The sequence below is a fragment of the Cyprinodon variegatus genome, unplaced genomic scaffold (assembly GCF_000732505.1).
Source record: "Cyprinodon variegatus isolate N-32 unplaced genomic scaffold, C_variegatus-1.0 Scaffold196, whole genome shotgun sequence".
Taxonomy (NCBI): Eukaryota; Metazoa; Chordata; class Actinopteri; order Cyprinodontiformes; family Cyprinodontidae; genus Cyprinodon; species Cyprinodon variegatus.
In genome coordinates this window covers 1,132,114-1,158,137 of record NW_015150649.1, presented here as the reverse complement: position 1 = coordinate 1,158,137, position 26,024 = coordinate 1,132,114, and the positions used below count along the sequence as shown (strand labels likewise).

Here is a 26,024-nt window from a genome sequence, read left to right as displayed (position 1 = left end):
CGGGTATTGTTATCGGGGCCAAAAATTGGCATTGGCGCAACACTAGTTGATAGCATACTGACGAATGGTGTTACATAGAAACAGCATTATGAGCTGCATTACTGAGTCTTTTATTTATTTTTAATCAGTTTTTTGTTGTAAGCTGTGGTTTGTGCTGGAATGCATCACAAATATATAATAGATCATGCATCATTGAAAATTACCTAGTTCTGTACAAATTGGACAAATGCAAAATGCATGTATTTTTGTTTTGCTGAGTAACTAATACTTGCTTACATTTACTCTCCATTTATTGTCTCAAAATTGAAATGATTATAAATGTAATATGAGAGGAACATTTTCACAAGAATGTAACAGAAATGTGTGTATGTATATGCAATATTTTTTTCTACTTAACCCTTTTCACATGGAGTTAGGTTTTTATTTTTTAACACTACATTCACCTCATTTTAAGCATTTGAAAAAAGACCTTACAGTTAACAAAGTGATCAGCAGAAATTTTTCGCATTAGATAGCCTGTATATTCTCTAGATATAAGCTAGCAGCACTTTTTGATGCATATTCACATTCTCTTCTTCTGAATCTCACTGTGTAATGGAATTTTTGCCTTTTTCTTTTATTGGTTTTGTTTGTACACCATTGAACCATTGTGGTTCTGGAGCGCTTTAGCATAAAACTTCAACCGTGCTTTTTGCACTATAACAATAGTGTGTTACAGCGCACCAGACATGATGTTGTGCGGGAACTATCTATAAACAGTTTATTTCTAACAATTTTTTGTTTTTCACACTCTATGTGGGGCAGCCATCTTGGATTTTGGGGTTGTAATTGGTGATCAACTTTGAGGTCGCTTTTATTTAGCTTCCAATTCTGAGCCATCTATTTAGACTAACCACAGAATGCGTTGTATTGTGTTATATTTACCTCAAGTATCAGAAATGTCAGTAAATGTATTTGACTAACTTACTAAAGTACTCTTTTTGTAAGTTATTTTTATGTTTTCTATTTGCCAGTCAGGGAATCAGAGGGATTTGTTAGTTAACCAATATAGCATATAAACAGTTTATTTCCAAAAAAAAAAAAATCTATTGTAATTTGGTGCATTCCTTTCGACATTTCTAAATTAGGACCTAAAATGTGAACATTGCCACAAATTGCTTAATTTAATCACATTTCTTCTACCTGTCACGATAAATGAAAATGCTTTGCTGATATAATAAAAAACCCTACAAAGTTTTAAAGGGTGAATGTTGATAATTAAATCCAAATAGAAAGACTACAAAGATTTTTTTTATTTAATAAAAGTTTCTTTCTTTCGGTCTGTCTGTCTCTCTTTCTGTGCGGAACAGAAAATCTGTCTTTGCACCAGCTGTTTGCGCACACCGAGCAGAAAAAACCAACGCAACAAATACGCAACTTCCTTTTTCTCCGAGGCCATATTGGGGTGATTTCACTGTAAGTCGAGCTCCGGCTCTTGGTGCCTAATTATTCCACTTTCTGGACGTTATCAAACATTTAAATTCTTAAACTTGTCCTCTGTTGCTGTTTCTTTGCAGGTTGGCCAGTTCGGACTAAACCGCAAACATGGTGGCCGCTAAGAAGACGGTGAGTGGTGTCGGCAGGCTAAGCTACAGGCTAAGCGGCTGCTTCACGTGGAGACGTTTCCGATGTGGCCTACTAGCTAGCATCGTAGCTATGAAGCTAGGCGTTTATTTGTTTCTCAGTATTTTAGTTATTAATTAAATCCACACCGCTCTATTCAAACATATTAACACGCTTATGGTTTCTATATACTATGTTAGCAATATTTCAATGGTTTACGACCCAACCGACAGCACAATTAATGCTAGTTGGCTAAATCTAACGAAAGCCCTACTTTAAGATAGAGATGGTATGATCTTCTCGTGCCATTAGCATTAGCTTTGGATCTTATTTTGTTATTCCTACGGTATTGCCACTTCGTTGACTTGTTTCTTATTTCTATTTAGAAAAAGTCCATGGAGTCCATAAACTCTCGTCTCCAGCTGGTGATGAAGAGTGGAAAATACGTGCTGGGCTACAAGCAGTCCCAGAAGATGATCCGCCAGGGAAAAGCTAAGCTGGTCATTCTGGCCAACAACTGCCCTGCTCTTAGGTACATATTGATATAAAATATGAAAAAGTGTTACAACAGTACATGGGTTATTTAAGAATGTTGGAATACACATGTTGGCTACTCTTTCAATCAAGCTCAGAGTTGTCATGGCATGTTTTTTGAAGCTATAAAGTCATACCAGATTTTTTTGTTGTAAAATATGGATACATATTGGATAGAAATCTAGTATTACAAGAACTGAAAGAGGTTTTATAAACCTCCAGACAATGTTCAAAATATTTGTATATTGGGGAAGAAAACTTCGGTATATGCTTTCTGTTTGGGTTTTGATGCGACCAATGACTGGGATCCTCAGGCCTTCATTTGTCTGATTCTGACCTTTGAGTGGTTGATACTGATTTTAATGTATTAAAGGGGAACGCCGTTTTTTCACATTGGGCCCTTGATTTTACGTTATTACATCATGTTCTACTCACCCATATGAGTTTTGTGTCATTTGGAGCTGTTCTGAAGATACAGCGGAGTTATGAATGCTGGCGTACCATAAATGATATATTATGAACAGTTTAGTTTGTGCCCGTAGGAGGATTTTACTTGGATATAACCCAACTAAATATCTTCAGAACAGCTCCAAATGACATACAACTCATATGGGTGAGTAGAACATGATGTAACAACATAAAATCAAGGGCCCAATGTAAAAAAAACATGAAATTCCCTTTTAAATTGAATTCAAGTCATACTCGACAACCAATATGGGCACAGCTCAAATGACAAAATAAATACAGTGTAGGAAATCTGAGTGTGCGGAAACATTTTATGTTCATCTTTTTTAAGCGTGTCTGATCCAGTTTGAAAGCAACACTTTCAGTTGCTTTATAAAATATAAGGACGAGAGCAGTTCATTAATGAACATAAGCCATAGGAACGCAAAGTAAAAATTGGAACTGCACGTACTTAATGGCAGAGCTAGCAATTGTGATATCGAATGGATTTAATGATTTTTTTTAGTGGTCTCTTTAATTTGTTTTATCTAAATTTCCAAATGATAGGATAAACTTCACTTTTGTAGTAATTTAAGTCTGCAGGAACAATTATCTTAAGTTGTGAAAAGACTTGTTTTTGATGCAGGGGAATTTGTCTAATCCATTTTGCAGTATTTGCATTTAGCTTCAACTGCTTTGACTCACTTTGTTTTTCTCTCTTTCGTTTACAGGAAATCTGAGATCGAGTACTACGCCATGCTGGCCAAGACCGGTGTTCACCACTACAGTGGAAACAACATTGAGCTTGGCACAGCCTGTGGAAAGTACTACAGGGTGTGCACGCTGGCTATCATTGACCCCGGTAAGAACCTGCCATCTGCTCCGTGCCGACGGACAGAAGGTGTTATGTGCAGCTAACTAACAAATCACTCTGGTCTTGTGTTGGATATTTAAACAACAAGTTGATGGCTATCATCATCAATGTACTATATGTCCAACTTCACCACTTCCTGAACTTCAGCCAGCCTTGTTTCCCGTTTTTCCTCACTGGACATACTGATTAATCCAGACTAATGTTGTCATGGTTACTGAGGTCAGACACACCTGGATTAATCAGTTCGTCCCGTAATGAAAGATGGGAAACGAAGAAGCTGCCTGAAGTCCAGGAACTAGTGGAGTTTGGCACATCGTCCATTGAAATGTTTGAATTAAAGCAGGGATTTTATTCTTCTCACCCACCTTTTTTAAGTTTAAGGAACAAAATCTGTGTATTTGTTATTGTATATTTTTTAAGACAATTAAAAGTTTTTGTTTCAAGATGAAACATAAGAAAAATATAATATTTCTGTACAATTGTCAAAAGAGAACTAATGGTATTTAAATATGTCTGCATTCTTCACAAACTTAGGCATTTACTTTATAAACTGAAACGTTTTTAAATATGTATCATTCCTGTACAACACTGAACTTACTTTTAAAAACTACAGTTTCCAAAAGCGTCTCTACATCTATTCTAAACTCAATTTCTAAGGGTTCAGAGTTCAAAATTGAAGTTATTAGATTAGGTTTTAAGTCTAGAAACATTTAGGTTTCTCCAACACTTTGTGCTGTGATTAGTAAACGATGAACAGTGTTCAAATAGCAGTCAGGGGATATTTCTAGATCTATTAACATGATCTAAATGGGGATTCAGTTCAGCCTATTAAAGTATCTGTATTCAAAGTAGCAACACAATGACTAATTCCAAATTTTTCAAAAAGTAGCTGCGGCACTCTTTTATTGGGGAAAATGTAAGAACAAAACAGCCTTATGGAAAAGAAACGAGAATTAAAGAAATGTAGCAACACCTGAAGCTCTCTATTATAAAACTCAAAACATAATGGTGTGTGCATTAGCCTGTCACACAGAATGTGAATAAATATATTTTAATGCATCTCCCGTAAGGTGGGCTGTGTCTGTAGGTCCTGTCGGAGGATTGTGGGAAAATGAGACATCCTGTGCCCTTACTGATTTCCTTGATTTTCAGATGGAACATGGAGTGCTCAGCCTTCTTAAATGTCTACCTTTTTTTAAAACTATAGATATAAATATAGACTATAAATATTAAAACTATACTTTATGGTGCGAATTTTTGCGCCTGATGGACCTGTGTGCCAAGGTGGTCCAGCTCAGGACTAGTGGTTCGCTAGATTAAAGCTACCTGGAGCAGTTTGAACTGTCCCCAGCTTGCGGTCGGTTCATAAAATGTTTTGTGGTGACATTTTCTTGTTGTTCATTTCTGCCAGCAATGCAAGTGTCCTGCATGGTTTTTGAACTGTATAAGATATGACGGTGTCTTTTTTTAAATGTATTTTCTCTTTTGCTCATCTTTTTCTTTAGGCGATTCTGACATCATCAGGAGCATGCCGGATCAGCAGCAGCAGGCCCAGTAGATCTGTTCCCCCACCCACATTGTTATAAATAAAAAGAGACAATAACACTGTCGTCCTGTGGTTTCTCATTTCTAATGACAGCTTCTATATCGGCGCCTTTAAGGACTCCTAAGAACATCGTAGTCTTATTTCCTCCCATCATGACATGAATGTTTCCAGTTACTGTAGGAGATTGATTCGTTTTAAATGTAGGCAGAATTTTTTTTCTGAAATATCCCAAAATCCTTCAGAGATGTAATTTAGAGGTGATCTTATTTTTAGAAACTTGTATAACAAAGCACTGAAACTGGATTAGCGCTTACGGTTTAAACCATCAGGATGTAACGGCTCAGATGTCAAAATTATGCAACTATTAATCTCAGAGTGTCAGCCTCCCCTCCCTTCCTCCAAACACTTACATAAACTATAGAGCTGAACTTGTGTGCTTGTAGTCATGTAAGGATGCTTTACGAGGTGATCCGTCATGTAGACCAGTGTTTTCCAACAGGGTATGCATATCCCTAGTTGTCCATAAGTGGATTGCAAGCTGTACATGAAAATATTTTCTTAGTAAAATAATATAGGGCTGGGATCTGTTTTGTTTTGGAGTACCACATTGAAAAAAATAAAGCTTTTTTCAAATGAGTTTGTTTTTGAGTTAACCTTCAGTTTTGACACATCAAAACCAAGCAGATGAGCAGACTGGCTTCAGCTGTTTTTTACACTGACCTATAGGAGCTTGGTTGTCTTGATGAAAAAAGTAAAACTAAGTTGGTCTCCATCCATCCATACATCCATCCATCTTCCTCCGCTTATCCGGGGTCGGGTCGCGGGGGTAGCAGCTTAAGAAGGGAGGCCCAGACTTCCCTCTCCCCAGCCACTTCTTCCAGCTCTTCAGGAGGAACCCCAAGGCGTTCACAGGCCAGCCGAGAAACATAGTCTCTCCAGCGTGTCCTGGGTCTCCCCCGGGGCCTCCCCCCGGTGGGACGTGCCCGGAACACCTCACCAGGGAGGCGTCCAGGAGGCATCCTAAACAGATGCCCAAGCCACCTCAACTGGCTCCTCTCGACGTGGAGGAGCAGCGGCTCTACTCCGAGTCCCTCCTGGATGACCGAGCTTCTCACCCTATCTCTAAGGGAGAGCCCAGCGACCCTACGGAGGAAACCCATTTCGGCCGCTTGTATCCGCGATCTCGTTCTTTCGGTCATGACCCAGAGTTCATGACCATAGATGAGGGTAGGAACGTAGATCGACCGGTAAATCGAGAGCTTCGCTTTTTGACTCAGCTCTCTCTTCACCACGACGGACCGGTACAGTGCCCGCTTCACGGCAGACGCTGCACCAATCCGCCTGTCGATCTCCCGCTCCCTTCTTCCCTCATTCGTGAACAAGATCCCAAGATACTTAAACTCCTCCACTCCACTTAGAATCAGACCAACTTAGTTGGTCTGATTCTTTTTATTCCCCTTTCATGAATCTTAAATGTGATAAGGGAGTTACTCAGAAGAGCTCGTTATTTACAGGTTAAAGTATGATTTTTCTTTTTTTTAAATCCTTACTAACTTGAAGGCAACATACGTGTGTATATATATATATAAAAAAATACAATAAAAAAATATATAAATATATATTTTTTTTAGATAGAAAGCATTAAATGCCTCAAACTAAAGTAAAATATTTTTCTAAAAGCCACCTATGTAGATATATGTAAAATCTATACTTTTTTTTTTTTTTTGTGAAGGTCATGTAATGTTTGTGGCTCTAATTGTGGTTCCCAAAGTGTGGGGCTAATTGAATAAATACCCGATTTTTGCTGTGTTGAATTTTTTACACTTATAAAATAAGTACACTTATAGGGTTGTGGTTTTGTGCTTTAAACAAGATAATATTAGTAATATATTGCCATCAACTTACCTTTGTTCAGCTGCTGAAAAAGTAGGCAGGGTTATAACTTTATAGTAAAGCAAAAGGGGATCTAGCAAAAAAAACTGAGGACCACTGAAATATTAAATGATTTAGTCATTTTGATTATATGGATAAAGATCAAAACCTTTAGTTTTTATCATTTTTGAGGTTTGCTTCAAATGTGTAATGTTTTTCAGTATTGCAGCCTATGACAGTAATGGGGAAAAGAACATCAATTTAAAGGTTGTCCATCAGACTGACATTGTGCACAAGAAGGTAAATCACAGGTCATCTATAAAGAAAGCTGCTTGCTCATAATGATTTAAAAACATTTATGGAAAGTTAAATGGAAAAAAAAGTGTTTAAGGAAACATTCTCAATATATAAGCAATAGTAGCCTTCAGAGAATTCTGAAGCAGACCCAGCTTGCTTTAGGGCTGTCCGCCTCTACCAAGTACATCAGAAAAGCTTTGCACCTGGAGTAGCAAATCAAACAGCTGTGCTGTTATTCAGTGGTCCAAAATCCTCTTTTCACGATAATAGGATCTCCTGGTCAAGAGGAACAGCATCCAAGCTGTAATCTAGTGTGAAGTTTGCACCCTGATGATAAGCAGAGTCATGTCATAGGTGTTTCTGCACCATGTGCCCTGATAGTTTGGCCCTTCCGGTTCGGTGAAGAGTGGGTTTGCATTTAGGCTGAACTATTTCCATTTTCACTGGATGAATTAAAAGGCTCTTTGCTATTCAGAGCTGGAAATATTGTTTTATAATCCAACCATATTTCAAGCTTCACAACTTTTTCCCTGACCTATCTGCTGTTTCTTGGTTGTCAAGTTTGTTCTCAAATGATAACAAACCTCTAAAATATTCTACTCCATTTATTCAGACAGTAATGGGGTTCATTTAAACTTTAAATGGGCTTCTGAAGGCAACTCTTTGCAATGGATCTTATTAAGCATCAGGTAGAGATCCACCAGTAAATTTTTTTTAAAGCCAGTACCGATTATTTAAAGTATTATTTTAACTGATCTCTGATATGCTGTTGAATATTAGGACCAATTTTTTTAAGCTATTGTTTTTTCCAACTCCTTTTACACGATAAAAGTGACTTTTTCAAAACCTCAACTTGATTGACTTGTATTGGTCGGTTATGAGAAATACCATTAATCTCTTGTGAAATACGGAGAAGTTTAAAGCATATGAATACTTTTGTAAGGAACTAAAATAAAAAACTCACTAGAACAGAGGAAACCTCAGCAGTTCCAGACATCGAGCAGCCAGACTGTCCCCATCAGCCTCTACCAGTTTGACCCAGTTTTCCCATCCATTGCGTCTCTAAGCTGCTTCCTGAATTTCCAATTACATTCAAATCATTTCTGCTGATCAGCTTCACGTTCAGCAGAATCCCTGCAGGGAATCAGGACATTATCTACAGAGCCCATAAACAGAAAGGAGACTTTTCATAATATGTACATCCAAAATGTGATTTTACTAAACCAGAACTGATGGTTAAATAAACTTCCATTATTATTTTACAGTCAGACTGAATGTTACATAATGTCACTTGACGTAAATTTCAGAGAAATACCAATAGAAGTGTTTAAAGCAATGTCCTCCCTTAAAACCTAATGGTTTGAAGCTAGTATTATCCTGTAATCTCATTTCTTTTCCCGAGAACCATCTCAGCAAGTAGAGACAGAATGTGACCTAATTATTTTTCCTGCCCGTCCCTTTGGTAGAAAGTAGGTGACAGCATCTGCCTGGTTTCCTGCCGTTGTTATGCGATGCATCATTCAAAATCATAGGTTTCCTCCCAAAATTTCATTAACTTTGAGAGCAGATATGAAAAAAAAAATAATTATTATAATGTTCCACAAGCAGTGATTGGAACCTGATGCTGTTCTCCACAAGAATGAGGTAAAAATCCCAAATATATTAAACACAAATTAATGTCAATCAATGTCAGCCTTTATTGTTGAAAATAAACATTTTAACACTGTATGTACTGATGCTTTATATAGACTTGATGTATTTCTAAAGAAATACCTTTAAAACTTATGAGGTATTTTAAATAGAACTTCTAAGTTTGCCCTAGAAACAGAACAAACACAGAACCAGCAAAAGTAAAGAAAAAATTGCTTGTTTACGGAACAAAACATTGAGCTACAACAGCTAATTAACAAGAGCGGGAAAAAAAATCCATTCCTAAAAATTCTGATATTTCTTTTCTAAGCTAAAAATTAAAACTACTGATAAGAAAGTCAAAATTAATGTCACATTCCAAATATATAAACCTCAAACTACACCAGTTATACTTAATATTTATGACTAATTTCTTTAACACCTTGCATCCAGAGAAATCAGTTTTTGAATAAGGTGGTGTAATAAATCAAAAGATAATCAAGATATGTAGATTGAAATCTTTATTGTTTTAAATTGAAAACATGAACTCATGCAGATCAAACAAAAGGGAGAAATCCTGACAGGATAAATGATCCATTAGTTTCTGCAATGAGGACAGTTCAGAAATCTCTGAAAATCTGTCAGTTCTGCAACTTTCACAAAGATGCAAAAATTGCTTTTAATGTCGAACCATAAACGTATAGTTTGGGAAAACGGGGAAACATTAGGAGACACGTAGCTACAGCATATTAAGGTGAAAATGAGCTGAAACACCAGAGACCAGTGGCCTGAAGCTGCCTCTAAAGTGCATTTATATTCTGAGTACTGTCAGATTTGCAGAGGCCTTGGGCAGATATTAAACATGATAGTGGGAAGACAATAAGAACAGGATTCAAGTATTAAACATAATAAAACTAAACTAGTGAGCTGATTAATGCAGTTGTATGATACAGGTGTACGTCAACAAAGTGTCCCTGACAGGTTAATCCAGTGATTTGATTAAAAAACTCCAACTTTTATATAATATAAAGTCATTAAAGATTGCACGGTTCATGTGTTTATTTTTTATGCAGGTTTACATGAAACCCCTAAAATGCATTTCTCAAAATGTAAGATTATATATAAAGATTCAGAAAACCTTTTGCTACCATGACAAACTGATTGATTGTATGTCATAAAATATCTTTCAAGATCCTTTCCTTAATTGAAAACTCAAATTTATTGACAGCACTCACAAATATCCCTAATTCAGACAAAAACATTGGAATATTTACTCGGCATCTACTATTTGTCCCCTCATTATCGGTCTCAACTGTTGAACATTTACACAGAATAAGCCTTAGACACCAGTATGAACCTGACCTCAACATCTAATAGGAGTTTGAAGCATGTGCAACAGAAACACTACATACAAAAGATGGAGATATTAAATATGTGTAGCACGCACACAGAAACAAAGATTCCTGTACAGCAGCATGTCATGCGGTCTTTACAGAGAAATACCCTCCAACCATCTAAAAAAGGTCAAATGATACACAGAGATTATCACTGCCACTAAAAACAAACCATAGAGACACAGTCGATGCTGCTGCGATGGAAGGATGTTTTACTACATCTAAGTGGATCTGCAAGGGGTTGGAGTGTAAACAGCTCTAAGATAGAGGCTTAACTGGATAATCACGTTAAGTCATGGAACACAGACAAAAAGGCAAACTGGAATATGAGGAGAGATTGGTGGATCACTGGCAGTTGATGGGTTAACACATAAAGACATTTTTATCGGTCATGGTGTCTTTTTACCATCTACCTTCCCACAGGATGAGTGACGTGTTAATCATCCAGGATAACACACATTTCCACTTCTCAAATTTCCCTCCGTTTTTACGTAATACAAAAAGTCATACAAAAATACCTCAACATTACATTCATTGAAGAAAATTTATCCTTTTTTTAAAGTGCTATCATGCTGATAACATTTGTTGCTTTTGCTTTCACACTCTTCTTTGCTTCACCCATATTTTAATAGTTAGTCTCTATTCGAAGACACCAGGGTTAATTCACAGTATTGGGGCTTAACAGTTGGTGGCCAAGAGGGTAGTTTGTAATTAAAGCAAAATAAGGAGTTCACAAGAAGTTGGGCCGGGGCGTACCGTGTGTAGCAAGAGTTCGGGCGCCTCCTACAGGGAGCACTGTCCTTGGAGGAGCTGATGCGTCACAACAATCTGGGCGGTAGGAGGATGTGGAGGGGGAGCCAAGTTACCGCAAGGTCAGCTTAAAGGAATCTGGCATCTAAAATCACGGGTTTGGGTTGTTACTGCAGCTTGAGTTGGCATCCGAATGCTGAGGAGTAGATGGGAAGAGTGTTTGGGGTAAATAGTTCAGCAGTGAGGTCGGTTCTCATGCCTCCAAGTACTGGGGAGGAGGGTCCTTGGGTGGGATGGCTACTGCTTCCTCATATGGTGGCAGCAGAACCTGCATTGCAACAAAGAACCAAAAACAAATTTAGATCAACTTTATACAGTGTAAATGAGCTTCCTTTGCACTAATTTTTTTACATAAATATTTATAGATTTATAAGAAAAAGTCAGATTTGAGCCAAGTCAACAAAACAAAACAGTGTTTGATAAATAAACGTTTCTGATCCCCCACATCAGCGATGTATGAACCTTTCATCATGTGGGACAAAATACTGAAATTCAGAATGATGGCCTGAAAATTTTTTTTCAAAGCAAATGATTATTTTTATTTTTCGTACCTGCTCCACAATAACCATATTGAGATATTAGGAGGTATCTGCGCACTTTTGATGTAAAGGATGTCATTTCTTTATTTTTTGAATGGATTATTTTCTATTTACGTAATCTATTTACTATTTACCTAATCAGGATTTCTAAAATATCCATTCTCAGTAAGAGCAACTATTCCTTTGTGAAGTTTTGTTGCATTTAGCCTATCTGGTCTTACCCACTACCAAATTCAAATGAAGGTAAAGAGGAAAGCATAATTTTTTTTGTGTTGTAATTAATGTTTTCCACATTAAAAAGATTTGAGTTTGTCAATGAAGATCTCACCCTAAATAAATAAATAAATAAATAGTCTACTGGAATCAACTACCTTTGCTGGCAGATTACTTGGGCCACAGACCATATCTCCAAGTCCATCTAATGGCTTGCAAGCCACAGTTTTGGACACCACTTCACACTTTGGCTTCAAACAAATTAAAACCCTAAATAATAAAATGGTGACTTAGATGAAGTGTTCTTAAATAACATTAGGTTTGCACAGGGAGGCACATCTCCACAACTCACAGAAAAAAGGAATTAACACAGCATCCAAGGACCAAAAGATTAAAGGCCAGAAGGAAGTTAAAAAGGAGGCAATAAATGAGGAAAAGATGGAAGGAGACAGGTAAGTATGGAATGATGGCTGGATGAATGGAATTACAATGTAAAGAAAAAAGCAGAAAGAAAAATGGAAGGAAAGACAACTTCTAGGCAATTGGGAAGAGAACAGTGTAAACATCCAACTTTTTATTTTTATTTTTTATGATAAGACAAATTTCTTTTTAAAATGAAATATTTTTAAACCTGAACAGGTTTTAGTACGCAGAGAGTGATTCTGACACAGCTTGGTTTCTCCCCCAGCCCATTTATCCCTACAGACAGTATGACTAGCTCCAAGGGACACTCACACACACAGGCCAGCTTGTATTCTCTCTGTCCAAGGTCTTTCTCTATAAATGAAGTTATAAAACCAGCACTGCTGCTAATTCAATGTGGGAGAGCGTATGCTCCGAGGGGATGAAAATGTGAAACAGCCAGAGCGGTCCTGCGGACACATCACAGCTAGGATTTGAAATGAAGCGGACAAGCAGACAGTTATGTAATGTTTCCAGAAGAAGGGAGCACAGAAAAAGATATAGGAGGAGGGAGCAGGAAAAAAGAGGGGGGTGACCCTTGTGCATTTTAATGGCCTTAATAGAAAAGCACAACGGATAGCAGGAAGCAGATGGGTACTTAATGTCCGAGGGCTGCAAAAAGCTATTTGAACACATTTTTGACTTTTTAACAGAAAAAGCAGAGGACTCTTTTTTTTTTTTATAATAGTAAATAGATAAAAAGCATGTTTTTAGTCCAATCTTAAATTGGTTTAATCTTGCTGTTTGCTTCAGATATCTGCTGCATTCCAAAACAAATTGCTCTTTCATACCTCTGTGATTAAACTGCAAGCAGCAGAAGCTCTGGCCTTCACTTGGCCTGGTTACACTAGATCTTTGACTGCTCTTTTGAATAGCTATAACAAAATGTGCTTTCGTTTTGAAAATAAATTCCTTTAAAAGCTTGAATGGATATGTATGCATCCATCCTTCTGAGCTAAAAATGAAAGGCAAATAAACACCCCAAACAATGTAAGAAAGCATCATCAGTTGTGGAAAAGCATTGCATATATTAAAAACCAAAAAACCAAAATGCACATGATACCTTTACAGTTTTTTTCTATTCTAGCATCAGCATCATTTATTAATGGTCAGTTAGTTATCCCAACAGAACCACTTTCAGTGTAATAAACAACAACAACAATTCTTATAATAATTCTTACCAAAAAAAAGAACTCTTATAATGCAATGTTTGTGTTTTGTTTGGTTCCATTTACTTTTTTTTTGTTGCAACATATTTACCTACCAATAGATATTATTCTTGGACCATTTTAGTTTGGCTCAAATGATTCTATAATCTATAATAAGATTAATCCAATCTGGGCTGGATTAAAACACATTAACACTTCATTTTCTGAACTGTATAGTCCCTACATAGTAATTATAGATCATATACAGATTAAAACAATAAAAAAATACTCAGTATTTTTTCTAGCATTGTTTCTGTACCCCAGCCTGGAAACCCTGTTTTCATCCTCATTGTTTTACTATAAATATTTGCAGCACAAATGATCATTTGCATGTGATATGTGGATTTGTGCATCATGGATTAGTGAAACAGATGCTTTCATAGTTTGTTTGTGTTTTATTTGGTTCCATTTACTGTTTTGTTTTTTTTGTTGCAAGACATAATTGTCAGTGCAGTTTAGCTGCTCCATACTAAAATCAAAACCATCGTTCTAAAAGCCCTACTACTTTTCTCTTTTAATGATACTGGAGTGAAAAAACAAGTCAACAACAGATATCTAAGATTGTCTGAAGGCCCATATGATGCACAGTGTGAGACATCAGAGCTAGCTGGATTAGCGGATGTAATTGGAGTTGTGTATTTAGGAGGAAAGCATCATCAGCATGAAGGGTGGCCGCTGAAGCACAAGGACAAAAAGACAAACAGATAAAGTGCTGCACATGGAATAGACAGAGGGTGTGAGGCAGATTAATGTCTTATCTATCAGGATGGATGATTATAAACACCACGGACACATGGAAACCATGACTATGCTAAAGCCTCTTAGAAACAAAACAGAGTTTGCATTGAAGGGTGGAAATGGAACAGATCACTGAGTCCAACTGCACACGTAAAAAGGAAAGAACAAATACTATATACCTCACTTATTAAGTCTGAAACACAGCACATGATTACCACCTATTTCTGATTGGATTTCAAAATCAGGTTATAATTTAATCACAAAGGTTTTTGTTTCTCATTATAAAAACTCTTTATAAATAGCTAAGATATTTAGCATTATTAAATACACTTAATGAAACATTAATCTATGTAATTTAAGAACATTTTGTCTCTTCTTACAATATGTATGGCGTTCAAAGAAATATGTTGGTCATATGAAGGGGTTATGACATTTTGATAACTATTTCTGGATAAACTGGTCAAACTGTTGTATATTTTCACCACCTTTCAGCACATTCAATGTGTTTTCACCTAAACCCCACTCAGACAGGCACTTAATCTTAATTTTATAAATCCTGATTTAAAAAACAAAAAACAGCTTATAACATAAACTGAGACCCCATCAGGCAAAAGGGTCAACTCTAAGATGGTGAAAGCATTATTAATCTATTTTTTAAAGTGAGTGAATGTGAGGACTTACCGTGGTGTCATTTGTAGTGACATAAACCAGGACTTCTGTGGTGCCTCTGCCGCTCACATACCTGTAGCAGTTCCACACGCAACCAATCAGATAGGCCTGTAAAAAAATAAATAAAAACAAAAAACAAAAACAAGGTCTTAGAAGAACATTCAGGACAAATCCGTCCACCTTATTGAACCTTTGCAGTTATACCAGAGGCAACTTCCTGATTTACTGAGGCCATGCTTGCATGAAAGGGTGGCTTCCACCTTGGCAAAAGAAGGAGCTTCATTGTGTGTGTATGTGTGATTAGCCTGCTGAGTCGGTGCCCCTGCCAGCAGCAGGAGCAATCAACCAGGAAGCCAAGCAGACTGCAAGCCAATCACTTTACCATCTGCTGAGCTGACCTCCTTCTCTTTGCATCACAAGAGTAAGGTCAATTGAGTCAACATCGGTTTGCACACGTTTGTTATTTATCTTTGCCCAAGAGTTAATTTTTTCCCCTTACATTGCTTTTCTGTCCCCAATTCAATTTCCAATGTATAGTAAAGATGTGAATTTGCACTCCTTTCATTTGCATTCTATACATTTCTCATCCTGTTTGGCAGTTTCTATCTCTTTACTCTTTTTAGGCAGACAATTTAAATAATACTAAATTAGCTTTTATTTCATCTCCTATCATCATTTCATCCAGTTTCTTTCTTTTTTCGCCATCTGCCTGTGTCATCTCGGCAAAGTGCAGTCAAGTGAAGGATGTTGGCTTGAGGAGTAATGTCAGCAGGTGTTCACTTCACCCTGAGAGCCGAGGGAGTCCTTGAGCGTTAACATCTGGTGCTTACTGAGGGTCTCAGTGAATTTCTGTAGAAAGAATAGAAGCATCTTCTGTGGCCAATGCCCTGATCATCTAACTTTAGAGTTACTTGCTGGCTCCATAATCATAATCAAAGTTTCCTGTCAAAAACACGACATTTCTGACTGTTTTGACTGTGGGCTGTTTTCCAATGGCTGCTTCCTGTCATAAGATCCAGGGCTCTGGTTTGGATATCTGCCGAGAACAGTTCTAATCTCAGCTTAGAGGAGAAACAACTTGATTTGATTGTACAGATGACTGCAACTCTATGCCCCATCTCATCCCAGAGCCTTAGTGTAGCTGCGCCTGGAGAGTCATCCATGCATGCAGGGAAAATTAGTTTGACAGGAGTTGGATTCTTGACGTTTATGACCCTCTGCTCTTTGACTGTGTGACCTCCTCACTTAGACCCCTGACAATCAGAACAGCCACATCAGCAGAGTACATAAACGCAATATATTTCCTGCTGCTATGCGAAAAGGATTATGTGACACTAAATCTTTTCTACCGGATGACGTATGATAATCATACAGAATTTCTTCACATGTTGACATGTTACAACCTCAAAGTTAAATAGATCATCTTTAGAATTTCATTCTGCAGAAAAAAGGATCTTTCATTCCAGTCCTCGAGGTCCATTTTCTGTAGATCAGAAAGGACACTTAAGACAAAGCTGAGGTACATCAGTAGTCACCAGGATATGTGCTGTCCAACTTATTCTGGCTGTAAGGAAAGAGGGATTGCTCATATCTGTAGCTGATTTAGCATAACGCCTCCAGATGTTCCTTTCCACCACTTAGGAGCTATATGTTTATCTTCCCATCCACTTTGCTTCCCTGCCGCTATAGAAGAACATCAAAATCACACCACAATGCTGCCATTACCATGTCTAGCAGGAAGGCTTTTATGTAAAGGGTGCATTCAGTGCTGAATTTTTGTGACATATTTCATACTGTCTGGTCATATTGAGCAGAGCATGTTCAACGTGTTTGCTGTATCTGCTAAATGGATCCTGACAAACTGCAAATAGTTCCATAAAAGTCAGATTTGTCAAGTATGTGACTAATAGTTGTCTTGTTGACAGAGTCTTTCACCTGAGCTGTGAATTGCTGAAGCTATTACTATTATTACCATGGGCCCTGTGGCTCCTTCACTGACAAATGCTCTTATTCAGGCTGTCAGTTTCTTGGTGTTCCTGAAAGTAATTTTTTTTTTTTTAACAGTTATGCCATACTCTTTGTATTTTTGATAATAGATTGGAGAATCCTCAGTGACCAGAACTCTATCCCTGACCGGTGTGCTGTGTTCCTCAGCCTTTTGTTTATTTACAAACGCTCTCTAACAAACCTCTGAGGGTTTTAACAAACAGTTTTATTTAAAGAGGTTTAATTACACATAGGTGGATACTCTTTCTCAGTTGGGGGACTTTGGAGGAAAGTTGATTGTAAATTGTTTTATTTATTTCATTGCTAATTAATAGTTTTTCCCCATGGTCCAAAAACATAGATGTGGGGTTAAATGACCGCTTCAAATTAAGCTGTGTGTGCTGGGTGAATCTGTGTAGCGCTGCAGTAAACTGACAACCTGTCCAGGGTCCATGCCACTGTTTAATCCTTGATTGCAGAGCTGGCACCGGTGAGCTTGCAGATACTTTACTAACTGGATGCATGGAGGAATACTTTTCATTCCACTTTATTAATCTTAATTACTTTTTTTATGGGGGTTATCAAAGACATCCCAGTATAACACATAGATGTTTGAGGCTTTTATTTTACAAAAAGTGAAAAAGTTTGTGACATTGAAAACTTTTTCAAGCCGCTTTGTATGCACTAGTTTCACTTCAGTCAGAATATTTTAGAGACTGAGAGCTCTTACCTTGAAGGAGAGGATGCAGCCGATGAAGAGCAGAACTGCAAAGACTAGGCACACATTGTTTGTGGACATGATGTCCTCCTTGTAAGGGAATGTCCCCGGCTGGAAATGAGAGACACATAGAAAAATGTTAAACAGAAATGGAAACAAAGAAGAAAAAGAATTTAAAAAAGGGTTTCTTTTGAGCAGAGGTCATTATGATCCAACATGGTCCAACATGATTCAACATGGCTGCTGTCTAATGTTATGTCTGCTTGCTTTCATTTCACTAAATGCGTTTTCAGAAATACTTGGCTTAAGCAATAAATTAGGCAAGCACATGAAGCAGTTATGGCCGCAATAAGACATTTATTGATTCAAAACATAATATAAGAACCTCCCAAACCCATATGGATATGGACCACTCACCAGCTGCTGCAGATAGTCCTGCACAGTGTTGGGATAAACCACCACGCTAATGGCCACCAGTGTGTTAAGGGCAAAATCGAAGATCTGGTAGCAGAAAAATGGAATGATCCAAGCGGCGTGTTGCTATAAATGAGAGATCAGAATTAAATAGAGTAACAAATTTTTTTAAAGCCAGATTACTTCACGTTTGTTATTCCTATTTACCTTGTAAGCACCGTATGTTGCCATCCCACATATTAGTATCATGAGAAGGGATATAGCTGTTGCAATACAGATATCTGTTAGGGTGGGAGACAAAATTAGAAATACATTATTTATACCTTCCTAAGAACTGTGACTCAAGATGCTTACATGATTAGCACTTTCAGTATTGACAGGTGCAACAGATGATTTTGTTTTTCCTCATTTACAGTTAGGATTGCACTGATAAAGGTGTTGGAATATGCCACAGGCTTTGGAAATCCTAACTTTGTTTATTTACACTGCAAACACTGGAGACTCTCTGCAAGATATGTCGCTCAATCTGAGCTTATCTGACAACAGAAAATACTTTATGTGAATTTCATTTATCATGCTAAAAAAGGGAAATTGCTTTGAGACATTCAGAAATCTTTTATTTTCAACAGAAAAAAAAAGCAAAACAGTTAATGTTAGGGCAAAGCTGCATACATCATGTGAACTGGAGAGGAGTTAAGAAAACAGACAGGGACTAGAATTAGATTATTTTTAAACTATACTTGCATAACATATAAGCCTTGAAAGGTTTCACTTACAACAACAACCTTAATTGTGGACGATGCTACCAGAAGCTATTTTTAGTGTAAATGAGGAGTTTAAAAACAAACATGAAAGAGGCAGAGATGTTTGAAACCATTTCAATAGAAACAGAATTTTCTGTAACACAGTGACGAATGTCTGCAGTTCATAATGTGAAGAAAAAAGGGCAGAATTCTTGTAAGAAGTAAAAATGTTTTATCTTAAAGAGCCTTTTCTGCCTTAAAACATGCTGAGTTTAAAAACGCTTCCTATAAATAACAGTTGTGCTGCTAATGTGTGTTGAAAATATCAACTCTAATAAATTTAACTATTTTATATCACATTGTAAATTTGGACTTATAATTAATGATCATCTAAACCAGGCGAGCTAGCAATAAATATTTTTAGTGCTGTTATATCCCTTAAAATTTGTGTTGATCAGTAAGTATAATCTGCTCAAATCTTCTTCACAGAAAAGTTGGTTTCTGAATTATAAAGTAATCAGATTCTATATTATATTGTTTTCTTTTTTTTTGTTGACGCTCTGAATGATGCTACGGTTTGTAACACAAAACAAATAGAAATACATTTCCTATGATTAAAAACAATGTCTGTTTTATCACCTAAATTGTAGTTTGACAAGTTGAACGATAACATAAAGGCTGTAGGTCTGATTTTATCTTTCGCCACATGATGGAATGTCAAGACACTGAGCTCCAGCCTTCAGATGAGTGGATGAGTCATAGTGTAAAAGAACCATGAATGAATACGCCACAGGGTGACAGCTTCATCACAAAACTAAACACTTTAAGGAGTCTCTGTCGTCAGTCTACTTTGCATAGATCATAACCAACAGCATTATGTAAGAGGTGCTAAGTTTACCAAAATCTAACACCTTCTCAAATCTCACTGATGAGCCACTTGTCACTGTTAGTGTAGCACTGAGCTATCCAATGAATAGCATTGTGTCTAGGCTCCAGACTGTTCCACACCTAAATGTCTAAATATATAAGCATGATCTGACATTTTTGGCACCCTAAAAAATATCTTTTTTTTATTTTATTCTAAGGTTGTTGACGTTGTTTATCTTTATTTTTCGTATAGTATGAAAACCCTGAAAATTACACTGTTTTGTCTCATTAGCCACAGAATTACTCCATGCCTGTAAAATTACATTAGTTCAAGGGCTAAATTTTAAACCTTTTTTTAGTGTGTAGCGAGTAAAACCTATATCTAATCACTTGGAAAATTATTTGATAAAGGATGATTACAAAAACTGTCAGCTGGTTTTAACTGAAGTATGAAATACCCTTCGCTTATCTAACACCACTTTAAATAAACCTCTTGCAATGACCAATGAATGGGGATGGATGTTGTGGACTTAACTTTGTGGCACTTTTTGGAAGATTTTTTAAGGTTTTCAAAATTGTTTTAAAACTTTAAATTTTAGCTCATAGCAACAGTTGTATTTGGAGAAAAATTACAACACTGATTAATACAGAGTAATGGCATTTAATCATATCTTTAAATTAATGCAGAATGTACTGATCCTTTCACAGAATCAAAAGTAGGGCTTTGCAAACATAATAAGTCTATTGCTATATAGTTATTCATCTAGTTATATAATAAATTATACAACAGCAATCCCTACCAATAAGTTCCAAAATTGTGTTTAAAAAAGTGAAAACTATCAGAAATTTCCACATATATGATCAGTAGAGGTGGTAAAATATAGTTAAACAAACACTACAAAATAACAATGCCTTATGTTTTTGTCTAAGAATTCTCTTTGGCTCTCAGTGTTTTCCAAGTGCAGAGAAAACATGTTGGAAGGGGACTTAGTCAAGATGGCCGTTTTAATCTGAGAATTAGAGCAGTCATTTTTAATCAGCTGCTTTGGTCAGTGTCTGCAGTATTGCAGAGGCGACTGTGATGATGACTGTCGCTGCAGGGAGAGCTCTGATTTGTTCTCAGCACTGAGCAGCTAACTCAGCTGTGTCCCTACTGACACATAAGACCCAACATTTAAACAGCACAAATCCAGTCAAGTAGAACTAGGAGATCCATCAAAGTATGCAGACTTTTATCGAGACAGAATACTTAAGAGACAGGCTTTTGTATTAAATACAAGAAAAGAAGCAAATTTTCTCATATCACTTGTCTCACTCAAAAACATACCAAACATAGGGCCCTTACTTGCATCGTCCATAACATCGATGTCAGTTCCCAACTCAGAGCTGGTAAGGTGGTACCGGTACTGAACTGGATCGTACAGAGCTGACAATAGGATAAGAAGGACCACTGCATTGATTATCTGCAAGCAGAAAGAAAAATATTAAAAAGGGTGAATCTTTAGATACTGTGAGAGCTGAATATGCCTGAGGAAAAATTACTTATCAAAAGGCTGGCAAAATTTCAAATATCTTTTGGAAAGCTCATATATTCTAAATTGTTGCTTAAAAACAATTAATTAAAAATATTTTAATGCCATCAGGGGTGTAACAATACATTGATCTCTATCGATAAACCGATTAAATGATTAGCGTTTCAATTAAACTAACGAAAAATAAAAACATTTTGTTCCATAGTATCATGTTACGAAAAAGCTAGCTCTGTTGTTACCATGTGGGAATGGAAACAGGTATTTTTATTATTTTTGTTATGAAGAATGTCCAACAGATGTTTGATAGAATCAACCATATTGCATGCTGGGGGATGTAGGCAGAGAAAAGGATTTAGCCTCTCATCCTCACTTCAAATAGCTAAAATAAATCAGTATCAGCTTATTCTGTGATACATCACCAACCATTAATTCACATAGAAATAACATGTAAATCAATACCTCCAATTTAGGTTCAGTTTGAATCCACCGTTAAATAAGCAAATGATATCCCAAGATATAAACTGAAGATTTATAAACTGAATTAAATAATACTGAAACAACACAGTATTTGTGATACTGAAAAAAAAGGTATTATCATCCAAACAAAAAAACAGATATAATACTGTATTATAATAAAGCTCCAGAAATAATCATGCTGAATAATTCTTTCTTTTTTATAAATGTCACCTTTTAAGACTAAAACATTTTCAGAGTAATGCATTGGATTCTTTCTCAACTTTTTAAAGCAAATTTTAAGACAAGAAAAGGTGCAGGTAGGCATACGAGAAAAAAAAAAAAAAAAGAAAATGGAATAAATGTTGAGTCCAATAATTTTTTTCTTTTTTAATATTGCATTATTAAAGGTATAGTGGAGGATGTTATTTTTCCAGGTTGATCATCAAATTAGTGGGCCTCCTAATTGTCAACCATTCTGGTGATATGTTTACGTAAAGCAGTCCTACGTGCTCGTTGCCATTTTCACTTACCAGTGGTCAGTCTGACATAGTGGAAAAATTGCAAATTTTCTTTTGGAAACTAAGGTTGCATGAGTGATGCAAACAGCAACTTTTAAACAGAGCATGCACGAGGAGAAATGGGCTTGTGCATGCTCTTGCACGTGTTAAATAGACCTTCCCTCTCGGGCGGGGGTACAGGGTCGTGCATGAGCATTTCTTTTTTAAAGTGGGTCTTTTTACAAATTTGCATAACTATTCCAAATTATTCCACTATACCTTTAAGAAAGAACAAGATACTGAAGTTAAAAGGGTGGCCATTTTTTTTTTTCTAAAACTGTATATTAAATATTATCAGCAGCTTAAATTTCCAGACTTGTTATAAAAATATGTACACATTTATTACCATCACCATCTTTTGTAAATGAACATCAAAACTAACTCTTTATCGCAGTGCTAGATATTATTTAACCTGAAACAACAGTTAAATGGCCTCATTTAATTTGTGCAAATGAATACAAAACATACAACTCTTAATTTAGTGGCATTTTGTCTTATCTTCCCCATTTTTTAAGCTTGGTAAAGAAAACTGGGCCTCTGTGTTATTCAAAATGAATAACCTCAGATATTGCAGTTCACAGATTACCGATTATGAGTCCCTTGACAATCTGAGAATTTTATTTTTTTTTCCAGGAAAGATTTGGTATATTAATAATTGTGGTATGGTTGATTTAGAATTTTTTTTCTACTTACATTTCTACGGAATTAATTGCAAAATGAATAAATGCAACAAAATAAATGTAATTCTTGTATTTCATTTTATATTTTCAATGCTAGACTATGGAGTAAAAAAAGATAGATGATTATCCTTTTTTTTTACGTTGCTGTGCTTGATAACATAAACAAATATTTCAGTGCAAAATCTTTGGTCAGTGGAAACATTACGAGTCACAGATTGCATTATGATTTTTTTTATGTTTTAGTCATAAACTGCACTTAGTTCCAAGAAAAGAAGGTTACAGACAATCAAGCATGGAGTTGCTAACACCATGAAAGTGACCAATAATTTATTTTTGTGGAGGACAGGTGGGAGTAGCCAAAGCAACCAGAGAAAAACCTGCTTTTGCACAAGCTGCTCAATAAATAGTAATAATAAATGCCTTTACACGTCAGGATCTCAAGTTTTATTGTCGTCAAAAGAGATTAGAAAATCTGCTTTTATTCAATATTTTTCATACTTGACTACATGTTCATTGTGAGGTTTTTGTGTGTGACCAAAGTGTTTTGGAATGGACCTAAGTTTATGCTTATAGAGGTGTCTCCTTAAAAAAAAACAGGACTTAAAACCTGAGGGTTTACTGGAACATTTCAATAAGGGTCTGAGATTGCTTTATCAGCTCATTAAATTTTCATAACTGTCCTCTTTGTATGAACGAAGCTGTTAAAAAAAACTTAGCTTGCCTTCATTTTAAAAATGTGCTTTAGGTTTTATTTCCATAGTTATTTAAGCATTTTATTTTCAAATAGTCTTCTAACAGATACTTAATTTACTTTATTAAGAATAATCATTTGATTTTACACAGAGAGGTTTTATACATACTGCAAATATGATTTACAAAATGGCCAAGAATAAGCTTGAAGTAAAAAAGAAGTAAAAGCTGATTACTTCTTTTTATATGCCAGCATCTATTTTAAAGTGTTGATAATAATAGCAGGTCAATCTGAAATAAGGAAGGAGGATTTCCAAAGGTCAGGGATTTAAAAGGGCTTAATTTGAACTGTGTTTAAAACTGCAGGTCATCCTTTCAGTAAAAACAGAAGTTACTTAACAAGCAAAAGAAGTAATCACATTAAAGTTTCTAAGAAAACGAACTAGAGTTAAATAAACAAAAGGTAAAAACATCTACCTTGAAATGTAATTTTCTAAGCAAATTGGGAAGATGATTAAATCTATGGTATGTAATGTGGTAAAAACAAAAAATTTAGAATAATTCTCTTTTTTAAATATACATTTTACAAATTGTATGAAGATGACACAGTCCACCACTAGTTTATAGAATCTGATTTTTTTTTTTAATCGATTAATAGTTAATAGAACATTCTGGGCTGCTATCTGATTGGTTGGATTAAAAAAAGATTAAACGAGTTTCATAAATGTAATAAAGGTTTCACAATTAAAGGTCACCAAGTTTTTTTATTTATAAACCCCATTAATATTCAATTAAAAGTTGAGTTATTTTAGATTTTATGGAGGGAAACACCTGCGAGGCGGATGCTAACTTCAGCCCTGCCTAACGGTCGTTAATCTCGGGGCATCCGAAACATTTCAAAGTAAAAAACAAAACAAAAAAAACAACTAAGCAGTAAGCGTTGTTGACAGCTACCATCTTATTTGGTAAAATATTTTAACGAGCAACGACTCTCCCTGCTACACGAATTCGCGGAGAGAGGGAAGAAAAAAAAGCCTGGAGCTTACCATGTACCATATTCCCAGAATAATGGTGCCCGTCCGGACATGGCAGCACAGGCAGCAGCTCGTCGAGTACCACCGGTCCCACGGAGAAATCATCTTCTATTAACGCACTGTGTGTGTATGAGTGTGTTTTTAAGGTTAATACATGAATGCTCCCCCCCTAACAACAATATTTGATGTATAGAGTCAGAGGCTGGTGAAGCGCAGCATCCAGCGGACGTCTGATGTGTTCTCCTTCCCACGGAGTTGAGTCGTGCGGGCGGAGAGGCAGAGGGAGAACCGTTAATCTGCTTTATCCTCCGATCACGTGACCAGGCCAAAATGAGAGAGGGATAATGATGAAGATTAAGCACTGGGAATGTTTGAAATCACATAAGATATTCATGTTCACCTTTGTTATGTATTTTCCCCTTCCTGCTATTAATAAACACATTTTATTGCAAACGCTTTAGTAATGCTTGCGTATTTACACACTGAATTCAACTTTTATGTATAAAAATGGGAAAGACATTTTCTCAAATGTGGACAATGGCGTAAGTATCTGTAAGCAGGTGTTTCTCTTTTGTTTAAATCATCCTATTTGATCCACAAATTTTACCTTCCTGCTTGAACGAAGGTAATTTACAACCTATTTCAAGAAAAATGTACTTACATCTACATTTTTGCACTTTGTGTTTTCAGTACTGGGGCCATAACAGGTGCTGGGAACAGTATTGCAGGGGCATCGACCCCTGTCTGCCCCTGACAAAAACTGCCCATGGTGTTTAGGATCTTTATTCTGCTGGAAGTTTTTCTTCCATCTATCATCAGCTTTAACTCTCCTTTTCTTTCCATAAACTGACCAGCTTCCATGTACCTGGGGTGATTGCTGAAATTGTCATGATTCTGTACTTTTTGGTTCAGTTTACCCTCTTGTCAGTCTCCTTCTCCTAGCTCCCTTCTTAATTCCTCTGTCCACACCTGCTCCCGATCTGCTGATAAGCCTGGTCTTTGTTCAGTCTCCCATTTCTACACCTCCTACTCAGTCACTGTTTGCTGGTTCCCTGTAATTCCCTGGCTCCTCATGTTGTTTGCCCTGATGTCTCTTAGATTTTAATTTTCAATATTTTGGTATTTTCCAGCAATTTTTGCCTTGGTTACCTGTGAGTCCTTATTATATTAACAAAACTCATCTCTGCATTTGGGTCCTCAAACAACCTCCAACAAACCTTGACAGAAATAAATATATATAATGATAGAATATATTTTTCTCATTACAGATTTGTTCTTTTTTTTTTTGTCTTTTAAGCAAACCTAAATTTTTTAAGATATATAAAACATTTACTATCAGTTAAAGTTAATGTTAGTAAATATAAAATACATTTATCAAGTTATGATTTTGCTTTACTTCTGAGGCCATGGCACAGCATCTCAGATCTAGGTCCTGGCTTCATTAAGCTACTCAATGACCTTAATTTATTTAAGGTGGACTTGCTGATATACGATAGATAATTGTGCTGCTGAAAGT

At 36.3% G+C, this 26,024-nt stretch overlaps 2 protein-coding genes across 3 annotated transcripts; one reads left to right on the top strand and one right to left on the bottom strand.

The window, feature by feature from the left end:
- Positions 1 to 1,350: 1,350 nt before the first annotated feature.
- On the top strand, positions 1,351 to 5,041 carry rpl30 (ribosomal protein L30). Its single transcript, XM_015379651.1, has 5 exons — positions 1,351 to 1,455; positions 1,557 to 1,605; positions 1,989 to 2,134; positions 3,312 to 3,442; positions 4,960 to 5,041. The coding sequence occupies exons 2-5, from the start codon at positions 1,585 to 1,587 to the stop codon at positions 5,010 to 5,012; spliced, it is 351 nt and encodes a 116-aa protein (XP_015235137.1). The 5' UTR covers positions 1,351 to 1,455; positions 1,557 to 1,584; the 3' UTR covers positions 5,013 to 5,041.
- Positions 5,042 to 9,310: 4,269 nt separating this feature from the next.
- LOC107087825 (lysosomal-associated transmembrane protein 4B-like) lies at positions 9,311 to 24,782 on the bottom strand. 2 transcript variants are annotated; one of them, XM_015379605.1, is made up of 7 exons: positions 24,521 to 24,782; positions 20,887 to 21,022; positions 18,157 to 18,230; positions 17,953 to 18,075; positions 17,548 to 17,646; positions 14,844 to 14,939; positions 9,311 to 11,270 (listed from the first exon to the last, which is right to left on the bottom strand). In XM_015379605.1, the coding sequence occupies exons 1-7, from the start codon at positions 24,611 to 24,613 to the stop codon at positions 11,196 to 11,198; spliced, it is 696 nt and encodes a 231-aa protein (XP_015235091.1). In that variant the 5' UTR covers positions 24,614 to 24,782; the 3' UTR covers positions 9,311 to 11,195. The 2 variants fall into 2 exon arrangements, with proteins under 2 accessions (XP_015235091.1, XP_015235092.1); XM_015379606.1 differs by having other exon boundaries at positions 9,312 to 11,270; positions 20,905 to 21,022.
- Between the last annotated feature and the right edge of the window lie 1,242 nt (positions 24,783 to 26,024).

Excerpts from the sequence above, each read along its gene's own strand:
- LOC107087825 (XM_015379605.1), bottom strand. The coding sequence starts at position 24,613 with ATGATTTCTCCGTGGGACCGGTGGTACTCGACGAGCTGCTGCCTGTGC. Across the intron at positions 18,076-18,156 it reads CAACATACGGTGCTTACAAG|CAACACGCCGCTTGGATCAT; the intron begins GTAAATAGGAAT and ends TCTCATTTATAG. Across the intron at positions 14,940-17,547 it reads GCTGCATCCTCTCCTTCAAG|GCCTATCTGATTGGTTGCGT; the intron begins GTAAGAGCTCTC and ends ATTTTTTTACAG.
- rpl30 (XM_015379651.1), top strand. The coding sequence starts at position 1,585 with ATGGTGGCCGCTAAGAAGACG. Across the intron at positions 2,135-3,311 it reads AACAACTGCCCTGCTCTTAG|GAAATCTGAGATCGAGTACT; the intron begins GTACATATTGAT and ends TTTCGTTTACAG. Across the intron at positions 3,443-4,959 it reads GCTGGCTATCATTGACCCCG|GCGATTCTGACATCATCAGG; the intron begins GTAAGAACCTGC and ends CTTTTTCTTTAG.